Genomic DNA, 12,720 nt, shown 5'->3' on the forward strand with positions numbered 1-12,720 from the left:
GAGAATGGTGCTTCACTAGCCTGTGTTGAATTGCTGGAAATTTCACATAGAGAGCTCTCATCAGTGATCCACACTGCAGATATGTAGATCTTTCAAGACTAGCACATACAAAAGTTCTACCATATAAATTTTTTTTTTTTAGAGATGCAGAAGGTTGAAAAGTTCCACAGATTATTCATTTGTGTTTCTCATCAGTTCACTCATCGATTAAAGCATTTCACAACAAGCGACCCAAGGTCAACAGGTAACACTTAATCACTGGTCAGGAAAAGGAAAGAAGACACCATGCTTAATGTTCCCCTGAGACTCACGTAAGCTTTCTCACTTATGCTTTAGAAGCCCTTAATGGAGGGTCGACCAGCCATAATCACGTGATCTACTCACCATGCATAGTTTAGTTTCAGTGCTGATCTAACAAACTTGGACCACTTAATCAGTAAGGTCATGAGCATTATACATAGGAGTGTTACAGTTGCTAAACTCACTGCTAAACCCTATTGGAGGGTAGATGAGCAGGAGTAGGGTTGGGAATCCTTGCTGAATGGTTTTGCATGTAGAATGCCCCTACACATTTAATCACAAGTGAAGCTTATTGGCTTACTGTTTCTTTGTGATGAGACATAGAAAGCTTTGTATAGTGCCTCAAAGATACATTTGAGGTGTTATGTGGCCGAACCACATCTTTAGCAATCTTTAGCAAATAAGCAACAGAAGCAAAGTAGTGGTGTTGAGAGGTACTCACTACTTTACTATGAACCAGTTAGGACTAAGAAGGTGTATCTACCTACCTCTCAGCCTTTACTTATGAAAAATAAGATGTCTATTTCAAACAATGTAACCGTCACTGCCAACATTACGTCATTGCCAACAACACTGCCTACTTACGTTGGCATGGATGTTGAGCAATACATCCACTAGACAGCAGTTCAGAGTTAAATGCATGGTGATGGTGGAGGTGGTTGTAATAACGTACTTACTACAAAAAAGATGAAGGAGGCAGTGGGGTAAACATGAACAAACGGTGTAAACGTTTAGTAAAAGCCAGTGAAAAACATGGAGGTGTGTCTTCCTATAGACCAGTCAGGACAAGAAAGGGTATTTACTCTGTGAGCTGTAAGGCCAATCAGAACAATGAGTCAGGCTAAAGAAGCACCATTTGAGTAAAACTCTGTGAGCTTCAGAATTCAGGTGAGCAGGGAGCCACACTTGAGCTATGTGTGTTTGCTTCAGCAAACATGGTGCAAAAGTGTGACCCCTCCTTTTAATACTGTTGGGAGTCTGGAGGATACTTAAAATGTGTAGAACAAATAAGGCAAACTGAGCAAGAAATCATTGTCAGGAGTCTGCAGTCTGGTGTTAGACATCTGGAGGATTAAGTAGTATTAGTAGCCTTTTATGTGCATGGGCAGTCTGCCCCCCCCCCCACCCCCACCCCTTTAACTCCGCCAACTTTCCACATAACCCAAAGTCTGAGTGCACTGTTGGCATGGCGACAGATGTGGACAAAACTGCCTGCCTCCTGTCTCCCCTCCTAAAATAAACCGTTTCTCCCTATCTCCCCTCACTAAACAAAAAGTCGCAGTGCAGCAATGTGTCATTCTCTCTGTTCAGTCTCCTCATCTCTCTCCACCACTGTGATGAGGGATAGCTGGAAGCGATTCTACAGCAATGTTCATTTACTGATATTGATCAGCGGTATGTATAATTAGTCCATCCAGTCCATCAAGGCAATGAAGATGCCACCTTGATGCTGGATCCTGTTCAGTTTTCCCTTTCTGTTTTAGAAAAGTTTCCCAGGCCTGGGTCCGGGTAGTACCACCTCACACCTGATTCAACAATTTTGCTCTTGCTCCAGATTTTTCTGACTCAGATTTTTTGAAGCTATACTTTTGTCGTTGTTTATAGATAACAGTAAGCCACATGTTTTCTAAAGCCACAGAAGCAAGTTAGTTTGAGATTACTCAGCAACCCAAATGCATTTCTGAGGCAAGTGCATTATGTTGCGGCATGCCGCTATTAAGACGTCCATTTCAAACAATGTAACAGTCACTGTCCACATACTTCTATGCGTCTTTTATGTTGGCATAGACGTCAAGCAATACATCCACTAGACGGCATGGTTCTAATAGTGGAGGAGGTCGTCATAATGTACTTAATGTAAAAAATTTATTTTCTGTCACAGTTTTTTCTTTGCCATGACCATATGGCAGTAGTCTTGTTTTGCTCGGCTACAACTATTGGCTGCACTGCCTCCAAGGTGTCCAGTGGTACTGATCAGTTCCGCCCGTATACATAAAGACTCTGCTTTCATTCTGTCCGTATTTGTGCATGTTTTCGGAAAGCTTACGGACACGGACAGAACTAAGCTGTACCAATGGAAACCATGCCACAGAGGGCTCTGTCCGTATCTGTGTCCATTTTAACGTTGAGCATAAATTAGCCTTCACTTTTTGCTTATGCTACCTGTTACCTACATTAGCCCTATAGACAGACACTAAACATATCTGATAAAGGCTGAGAGTTATTTTAAAGAAAAATTGTGTCAGTGAAAGTTTTCCTGAACAGAGTTGCTTGTGTTAAAGCAAAAAAACACACTCTAAGCAGATAGAGATCTGTATAGCTCAAATAGTGCAGCTCTGAATAGCTCGTTTTTTTTTTTTTTTACTTGTAATGATAGAGGAACCCCTTTGGTGCTATGTACAACCATTTTCTATAAGGTGGGACATGCCATCCACAAAAGGTTTTCCATCAACCTGAGGATTTCAGGATGTTCTTTAAGTTGTACAATCATCGCCTTTACTAAAGAGCTTCTTTTTTTGGAGGTGTGCTAAACAGTGCAGGGTAGCGGCAGGCCTGCTTCAGGAGAAGCACTGACAACTACAGTGTTATTAAGTGTAATTAAGAGTCACGTGTTCTTCAAATCCAGGGAAATGAACAGGGCCGCTGAGGGATCAGTGTTGCTCTCTGCTGTCGGAGTTCTTGTTTTCGTAGGTACCGCTGTTACGCAAGGGTGATTTTTCTTTTGGCATGCAGTGGGAGGGAGAGTGCTGCAGGCCCTGCAGAGTGCGCACTGTGGAGTTTAGAGTGAACATCACCATGTGGGAAAGTTCTGGCACCGTTCTGGAACCGCGCTGTGATGGAGCGCCCGTCCGTCACACTGCTGAAGAATAATCTTGGCTTTGTGGCACAGAGTTTGGCTCTGAGGTGGCGTTAATACTTGCACTGCCTCTAATAACTGTGACACTTGAGCCACTGCACTGTGCGTGTGTGTGTGTGTGTGTGTGTGTGTGTGTGTGTGTGTGTGTGTGTGTGTGTGTGTGTGAGTGTTGTGGGTCTACCGTCTCATTGTGTCGTGAACGTAGAAATCCTGCTTCCTGTGGAGATGAAGGGTTTCTCCACTCTGCTGAGGTGGCGTGTGTGGTCAGCTGCATTACGTGTGTGTAGAGGTATGAGTGTGTAAGTGTGTGACACTGAACATTCGCTCTAGCAGGGAGGTGGAGCTGTGAAGTTAATGTAGACTCAGATTACTGCCACAGCAATGAAAACACACACACACACACACACACACACACACACACAGTCTCTCTCTCTCTCTTACATATTCACACAATCTGTGTCTTTCTATCTATCTATCTATGCCTCGCTCACACAGACGGGGGCAGCGTGTGTGTGAGGAGTGTGTGCGTACAGAGCTGGCTACACACACGGTGTGCAGTGGGCGCGGTTTAGGGTCGTGTTGCGCTGTTTCCTGTGGCGCGCGCTGGAGGAGCGCGAGCGGTGTGTTCAGCTCAACTTCTGTCTGAGCGCTCATGAGTCTCATGCGCTTTTTACACACACACACACACACACACACTCACACGCGCGCGCGCTCTCAGCAGTGAGGAAGGGCCTGGATTCTCCATTTCTACCCCGGAGACGGAGCGGTCAGTCTGCTGCAGGCCCTCTAAGCGATCCGCTTTTCGCCATGTCTCGAGTTGCGGATCTGTCGAAACTTCGCCAGGAGAGGATGCGAGAGATCACTCTTCGGGTGAGTGCGGGGAATACACACACGGGCACGCTGGACTGGCATCGCCGTGTCGGGGAAAATGGCAGAAGAGGAGCCGCTGGTCTCCTCTGTGCTGAGCGCGTTACCGAAAGTGCGAATCTTTGCGTTGCGAAACAGCGAGTTTTCAGAGAAGCGCGATGGCGGAAGAGCGGCAGTGGGGACGCTGGCAGGGTTGGGGTCTGAGGCTGTAATTTTCTGTAATTACCAGCATTGGCCTTACTTCGCCTGTGTAGGTGTTGCTGAGTGGGATATCAAGCGACGCACTGAGCGAGAAGGAGTGTGTGTGTGTGTGTGCGTAGATTGAGCTCTTTGTAAGGATCAAATTCTCCCAGGATGATGGAAACCATGAACAGTTTGAGATAGTTGAGGCATTTGCCTGGTTCCCATGAGGTAAATGCTCTTTATTCTCCAGGACAACACAATTCCTAATAAAAATAAGTCAGTAAAATAGCTTAAAGATGTCCTTGTGGTTCCTGTTGTTAAGGCTAGACTTAGGTTAATGTGTCGGATCAGCAGCATTTAGGCATCAGACAGTAAGGCAAAGGCAATGGAAATACCTCACAACGATAGGTATACAAACTTCTGTGTGTGTGTGTGTGTGCCTCTTGAAAAAGCTGGGGTTGGAGAGATGGAGAGAGAGGACCAAAAAGAACGGTTGCCATAGAAATATTAGTCGACTCTTTCAGCATCTGCACAAGGTCCCACACCAGCGCGATGGTCACACACTCACTCACGTCATGTCAGAGATCAAAATGGAAGCACTTTAGGTATGATGCTAACTTGATGAAGTGGTACCTTGTACCGTCAACCACAGTGAGGCTGCGTCGTCATCAGCAGCAGCAATCATCATTAATGGCGGCATCATCATCACCACCATCATCATCCTGTCTCCCAATGCTATTAAAGTAGCATTGGCTCCCTGTAGAGATGCAGTATTCAGGCCACAGGGCTACTGTAGGCCAAACTAAATATGGAGCTCAAACTGTTTAAACTGGAGCACCAGAGCTGAAGCCTTTCACTCTTCACTCACAGCACGGCCCGAAATGGCGTCTGTGTTTGAGCAGTCCCCTCAGCTACAACTGTGTGACATTACCCTACACCATTCTGGAAACTGAGTTTGAGTTCCCTACAAACACACCTGTGAACAAGGGCACAGTTTTGGTGTCAGGTGTTGAGGCCTGTGGGCGTACAGTTGAGACTAAATCTAGTAAAAAGCAAATGGTGTTTCTGTAGTGTATTTTATTTTAGATTAGAATCTAAATAGTAGATTGCTGCGAACCGGTAATATGAGCAAGTCTTAAAGTCTGCAGTACGATCTGCAGTAAATATCTGGCTAAAATTTGTTAGTGTGATAAACATTACGATTTCCTGAGCATTTTGTGACTATCCACAGTACTTGAAGGACACTGCCTAACTGCGTATTTAATTAAGATCATACAGTTCTGCTGAAATGTATGTAAACCCTTTACAGTTCTACTAGAGGAATTGTGGCCTAACTGCTTCAACTCAGTGATGTTGGTGGGTTTTATTCAACATTTATATTGAGTTAAGGTCTGGATTTTGACCACGTCTTGTAGTTTTACTTGTGTGTTTACTTATGGTTAAACCTTAGTTCACATATATGCTACCACCCCCATGCTTGACATTTTGGATGGAGATTTCACTAAACTTAGCAGTTTCCATTAATGCTGAAAGGTTCTGTTTTGATTCATCCGTCTATAGAACAGTTCTTCCAGTGGGCTACTGGCTTGTCCATGTGGTCTTGAGCAAACTTCGGATGGGCAGCAGTGTTCTTTTTTTGGAGAGTAGAGACAATTTTTCTTGTTCATTGTTTGCCTGATGGTGGACTCATGAACACTGACATTATTTAGTCAGGAGTTCTAAGGTGGTAAGTGAAGACTTAAAGTTGAACTTCTTAAAACATAGGAGGAACATTACTTATTTATTGTTGAAGATCACATATCTTATCAGATTTCTGCCAAAACACAAAAATAAACTTGTAAAGGGTTCACAAACTTTCTAGAGACACTGTATTTGTTCCTGTGTAACTGGATGTTGACGCAGCAAATGTTGAATATAAAAAATATTTTAAGTTTTAAACTAGAGTGTTTAGTCTGTATGTCATTGTGATACAAATACAAGTATCATGATATAATATTTTTGTCACATCCCCAAGTAGGTCTTCCCCCATTTAGCCCTGTCCTAACATACCATTGAAAGAACTACAACTGTGTCCACGCATATCAGCTCTGCTGTGGGGACATGGACAGCGAGGATGTGAACTAAGCAGATCACTACATTTAGATGATTCATGGCTCCACTCGGGTATTTTTGACCTCATACTCATTTGCTGACACACACAAGTACAGATACACACTCACACATACACCTACATATTTTCACTGCACAGCAAAAGTCTTTTTGTAAAGCTTTATGCTGCCCATTTCCACCCCATGCTTATGTTCCTATGGCAACACTTAACTCTGAGCATTGCAGATCAGAAAGAGGAAGTGCTTGCTCTCTGTTTCCTGTACAACATGTCTAAAGAGTGGCACAACAACGGGAGAACGAGAAATTCAAAAACAGTCATAAATGTGAGTTCTCAGAAACCAGGGACTTTTTTTTTATCATGATCAAGTTAAACAATTGAACAAAAGAATACAGTGGAAATGGTGTCAAGTAGTCTGGGTGTATTAAGGCAAGGGGGTTATATGCATTAAGGTAAAACAGTTCACATTGTACGCTATGTTCAATTTACCGAAATTGCAGTGCGGTTTAGCATAATGTGCAGTCTGTACTCCGGGCCTGTAATTATGTGCAGTGCATAGTAATGTGGTAAACTGTGGCTGCAGTAGAGGGGGTATAGTAGTTTATATGAAGTAGTAAAAAAACCTGGTCTGTTTTGATTTTTGTATACAAAAGTATTTTCAGTTTTTCAGAAAGATTTTTTTAAAAAGTGGTGGTGGCTTAGGGTCTCTGCGTGTATCCAATCGTAAGATGTCAGTTTTCATTTCCCCTTTTTTTTTTTTTTACTTTTGCTCAGTTCCATGTTGTTAATAGCAGAGAAAGACATGAGACGGCTCACTCCCTTTTGCACGCTGTCTCATCACCATCTGTGCTTAGATCTACATATATAACATGCAACAGGACACACTTTTACCTGTTACTGCAATCACAATTACACTATGCCATAACAAAAACAAAAGTATATTTACTACAGCATTTTAAAGTAGCAAGACACCAAATGAGTCATATGTTGCAATAAAGTGGGCCAAAAAAACAACGATAAGGATATTATTAAGTGGTCAGTTCCAAAAAGAAGTTTAAAAAGTCAAACTGTTTAACAGAGTATCACAGTATGGCTACTAGTTACATAGGTAAGTAATAGGTAGCCTACGATATATATCATAAACTGGACTGTGGGACATTCCTAGATCCATCTGGGTAATTGTGACTATTTCGTAACACACTTTATTTGCTGATGCATTCTTGATTTTACAATCTGGACTAGCAATCTTTCACACTGCTATACCTAAAGTTAGGCAAGTTTGTGAAACTGACTGAAACATTGGCCAGACTTGTTATGACCATTGACATTAAATCCATAGGGTAAACAATAAAGTATTTAATTAAAGTAATGTGCAAATGTACATTCTGTTGAATCTTGATGGACATAGCGTTCTTCAGAAGTGGCTCGTGGATTATAAGCATATATCTTGGTGGGTGATGTTTGTGGAAGTCAGTTATCATTCATGATCAGGTTATCATTATATCAGTTAACTGCTTCCTAAAAAGCTGCTTGTCAGAACAGCACATGCATTTTATATACAGCTTGCTTAGCAGCAGTTTAAATAGAATGATCCTGAACCAAGAAGTCTAGAAACTGTGGCATAAATTGAAGCCCAGTCTTGTTTACTAGTGCATTTGGTCTGAAGGTCAGAGAAGGGCACAGTCAAGTATTTCAATAATGCTCAATTAGTGGATTGCCCTCTAGGCACATTATTTTACACATTTTTGAAACTAAGAATAATAATAGAATATTTAAAACCGTGCTAAAAAGGGTGGACTGCTCGAAAATCGCTTTAGAAGTGAAGGGTTAGGGTTAGTCCTTTGAAGTTTCAGAGATAATACACAGAAACTGTGCGATTTTTGTGAAATTGCTGGCCGCACACTGAAACAAGAGAAATCCTGTCAAAAGGGTGAATTATTTAGAAGAACTATAATTCCATATCACATTTATGATATGATAGGTAAAGCATGATATATTTTAATATGGTCTTAATTTGGTGAAAAGTTGCATATGTTAATTAAATATATTTTATGTTGTTACCATGTTTTTGTCCTTTGGAGATATCAAAACAAATTAGAAAGCCTACAGGTAATACAGACACTATCTTGTCTAGCTGCATATTTATGTAATTCCCTACTTATAGTATTTATCACTGAAGAAGTTGTTTTCATAATTTGGTGTGGCAGTAACTAATATTAAATAAATTGTGAATATTTAATAAACTGTGATATTAAATAAAATAAGTAGGTATTATAAAAAATGATTACAAAATGTACAATAAATAAATAAATATATATAAATATTTTGTCATGTTTTTTGTTGTCAAGAGCAGTGCTTGTTTCTATTTTAATCATATTTTCATATTGACTAATGGATGTAAACTCCCATGTGTAGAAGGGGAAGATTGTCAGTGAAAAAACAGGAGCAGTCAGCGACAAAATGCTAAATATCAGTCTGCCTGACAAACAGCAGCTGTTCTGAAACAAAGACATTAAGAGGTCATGGGCTTATCTGGACCTCTGTGGGGCACAATGTTAACTTTCTGACATCAGTTTTGTTTTATGGGTACTGAACACTTGTAGTTGAAGTCTTCAACTAACCCTGGACTTTCTGAAGGATTCTGAAATACATTTGCTTGGTCAGAGACAGACTTGAAGTCCAGTGTTTTTCTAAATATTCTGTGAAGCTAAAGCAGGCAAATAATGAGCCGTCTTTGGCCTTTAACAAGCGCTATGGTGGACACTATCTATGTCTGATTAGATCATTCAGATATTGTACAAATAAAGCAAAATAATATATTATAAAATAATGGTGCTATTTGCTTTATTTGAAATTATTTTCATTAATAATAATTTTATCTTTGTGATATTTTTGACTAAAACGCTGCGCCTGCAATGCTCATTGCTATCTTATACCCCGACAACAGTGTATCTTCACGCCTTCTGACAGCATTGTTTAAATAGCAACGGTGCTTGCTAATATAGCTACGCTGATGGCCAGGGTGGTCTCAAAATGAGGTGTGTTCAGGTCAGTTTCTTGCGTATTGCAATCTTGCCAACGGAAAGCACAGGTGCACCCCTGACTGAAAACAGCCTAGGCAGACATCAACAGTCAGACGTTCATTGCTATCTTGGCAGTGAATTGTCAGCATAGGCGTGTGCCCAATGCACATACACCCCAGCTCGTTACGCACACATGGACATGCAGCGGTGCACAAATCCATGTTGCATGCCAGTTGGCAGCTATGCAAACGTTTACATCAACAATCAACAGAATACAAAATAAAATAATGTTATTCTAGAAGCAAGGCACTCCACCACAATCTTACCTGGCTCTTAAACGGAATGGCAAGAGACATGCTGATTGGTTTATTGCACGTTACGCCCAAAACACACCCATGAATAATTAAAGAGACTTAGTACATGCCTTTTGCATGTTTCGAGCAGCTCAAGGCGTGCTTCTCCCATAATTATGATAACAAAGACACACTGACACACCTAAATCAAGCTGCGCAGTGTTCTGTTGATGACTCGCCTAAGATGGCTTTGTGAGCAAACAGTTTCGCCCTTAATTTCATTGAAGCACATTCTTCAGGGTTCTAGGGCTAGGTCACAGTAAGAGATTTTTATCCTCAACAAACTGTGCTTTGTGCAAGCATTAATTTCAGTGCACTGTTGAAAATGTTGTCAACCAAATATGACCCAAATATCATTTCCTGTTCACTACTATCAAGGAATATACATCTTAACAACAGTTAGTAAAGGACACTCTCTTTATACCCAAGAGCAGTCACAGGTAACTTCATTTTGCTTCACTCTGTGCTCACACTCAAGATATGAAACTATTGGAGCCTAATAAAGAGCAAAATCTTTTTCTAGCACAGGCTTTGCCATGGACTTAGTCAGGGCAGGGACATGTAAAAATGCCATAAACAATTCATGTTACTTTACATTGTGATGCAGTTTGAGGCACATGTGTGAGGCTTGAAGTTTACACAGTGCTCACTGACATGGTATAATTGTCCTTTATGCTTTAGCTACATTAGCCTTTAGTATTAGTAACTCCAACGTAAAATACCCATTGCTGTGCTAATGCACACACACACAGCTTGTCCCTGTAGAGAAGAACTGCCAATAGAATAGGACTCTCTGGAGCAGATAAACATGAACCTGTTTGCACCATGCCTAATGCGAGGAGTGGGCTAGAGGGATATGAAGCCCCCCAGCATTGAACTGTGGAGCAGTGGAACTGTGTTCTCTGGAATGGTGGTGCTCCATCCAGTATTTTTGGGATGAATTGGGGTGTTGGGCGTGAGGTGGGGTGCTGATCACCCAACATCGCGACCTCACTAACACTTTAGTTAAATACCCTTAATTTTGGAAGAAATGAATGAGCAGGTGTCCCAATACTTTTATAAGGGTAAGGAGGAGATTGTATTCATTTGATTTGTCACTCTATCTATTCTTTATGAAATTGTTGTTTCCATGTATACCTTGCTTATGCTTTTATTTCTAGACCACTGATGGTTTAAAGCATTTAAAAGAGGCATGACTCTGGAGTTATCGCTACTGTGTGTATATCTCTGTGGATCTTTTTTTCCAGGTTATTTTTTCTGCTAAATAACCATATGTTATCTGTTACCAAACGTTTATCCAGGAATGATATTTACTGTTCTGATTTTTATGGTTTTTGGTAATGGCAACAATAACTGTAGGAGTGAGTGCCTGGAGTGCAGCTATTCATCAGGTGTCTGGAATGTTTTGTTTTGTCAGAATAAGGAGAAGGAGCGGATGAGGGAGAGAGAGAGGGAGGCGAGGGAGCGAGAGGCGCGCTACAGTAACGGACATCTCTTCACCTCACTCACCGTCAGCAGCACCACACTCTGCTCTGCCTGCAACAAGAGCATTACAGCCAAGGAGGCCCTCAGCTGCCCCAGTGAGTCTCTTACGCCTTCACACATACACACTAGAGATCGAACTAATCTAATACCAGTGCTATGCCTTTCTTCTTCTTTTAAAAAAATATATGCCTCACTGCACTTCTGTTCATTCTTCTATGTACACCAAAACATTAGGCTACAGAAGAGAAATGAACCACTTACTACATAAGATAATAAATTATGTAAATGACAAAGTAGTCCTCTGGAGATTAAAAGCTGATAGCGATATTTAAGTATTAAATGTGAATTTGGTAACTTCTGATCAGCGATTAGTTCATTTAATAAAGTTAGTAATGGAATAATATCCTGTATATTGGCTTGGTTCATTACTAACAATGTCTGTAGATTGGAGTATTGCGTCTTTTATTACAGCCACTTTAGTAGCAATAGGGCAACCCAACCGTTTCTGTAGTTGTCAATTAGTGTCACAAAAACATTAAGGGATCTTGGCCCAGACTTACTTCAGCTTAATGATATTTGGAGGATTTCAGGCCCCACATTTCAGGCCACTGACTCATCATATCAGTAGGGTTAGGTTAAATCACGACTTCCAAAAGTTTACGTTCCTTCTTGTCTATTGTTAGGTAGACATGTATGTGTGCTTTGGATTATTGCGTTGTTACATGACTTTTTAGCTTCATGTACAGATGACCTGACAGATGAATTCATTGGCTGTGACCAAAAAGGCTGTTGATTATGCCAGTCATTGTCCGAATCATAAAGCGGAATAGAACACGATATTGAGGGCACTGCAGTCTCCCACAATGCACTGGTAATTTATAGTAAACATCGTAGCTCACTACATGAGCTGAATGAGGACCAAAATGGTTTGTTACTAAGCAACAGTCAGTGGAACAAGATCCAATGCCTTTTGCTGGTATATCTAAGCAAGGGATAGTTAAAAGCCACCAGACATCGTGACTTTCAGATATTTTCTTATGTAGTTCGTTAACGGTCAAATATTGTTCCATGAACGGAACAATACTTTTACTGATTCAGAATTCAGGTCATGTGTGTATGAAATTTAAACACGGCTCAGCCCCTCATGTTTTAATATGTGACACAAGATGATGATGAGGAAGTGACTTCTTTCTTTAGCTTCTTAGTAAACTAATAGTCGCGGGAGAAGAGATCCTTTCACAGACATAGTTTTCTCAATGGTAACAAAGCATTTCTTGCCCAGTGTTTCTCTGATGGCCGAGTCATGACCACTGACCTGTGGTTTGTTGTTCTTGGGTTCATTGTCACTACCTGGATGATATGTACCAGAAATTAATTCAAAGAATGCGAGGTAATCTGTTTATGAGCTAAACTGCAGTTGTTGCCTGCAACAAGACAGTGATCCAAAGAACATAGGCAGGTCTACCTCACATTGATTCAAAAGTAAGACATTTTGCACTTTCAGAATGACCTAGTCAAAGCCTAAGCCTAGACTACAAATGTCAC

General features: G+C 41.1%; 1 protein-coding gene across 4 annotated transcripts in view; it reads left to right on the forward strand.

The window, feature by feature from the left end:
- The window catches only part of arhgef2a (Rho guanine nucleotide exchange factor (GEF) 2a), a 54,194-nt gene that overhangs the window by 18,561 nt on the left and 22,913 nt on the right, over positions 1-12,720 (forward strand). For 3 of the 4 annotated variants that reach the window (XM_072675754.1, XM_072675756.1, XM_072675755.1), the window contains exon 8: positions 11,108-11,270. In XM_072675754.1, the coding sequence (XP_072531855.1) occupies positions 11,108-11,270 (163 nt within the window). Of the gene's footprint in view, positions 1-3,550; positions 4,028-11,107; positions 11,271-12,720 lie in introns of those variants that run through there. The other variant, XM_072675758.1, reaches the window with a different exon arrangement.

This window comes from Salminus brasiliensis, chromosome 3 (assembly GCF_030463535.1).
Source record: "Salminus brasiliensis chromosome 3, fSalBra1.hap2, whole genome shotgun sequence".
In the NCBI taxonomy this organism is placed as follows: Eukaryota; Metazoa; Chordata; class Actinopteri; order Characiformes; family Bryconidae; genus Salminus; species Salminus brasiliensis.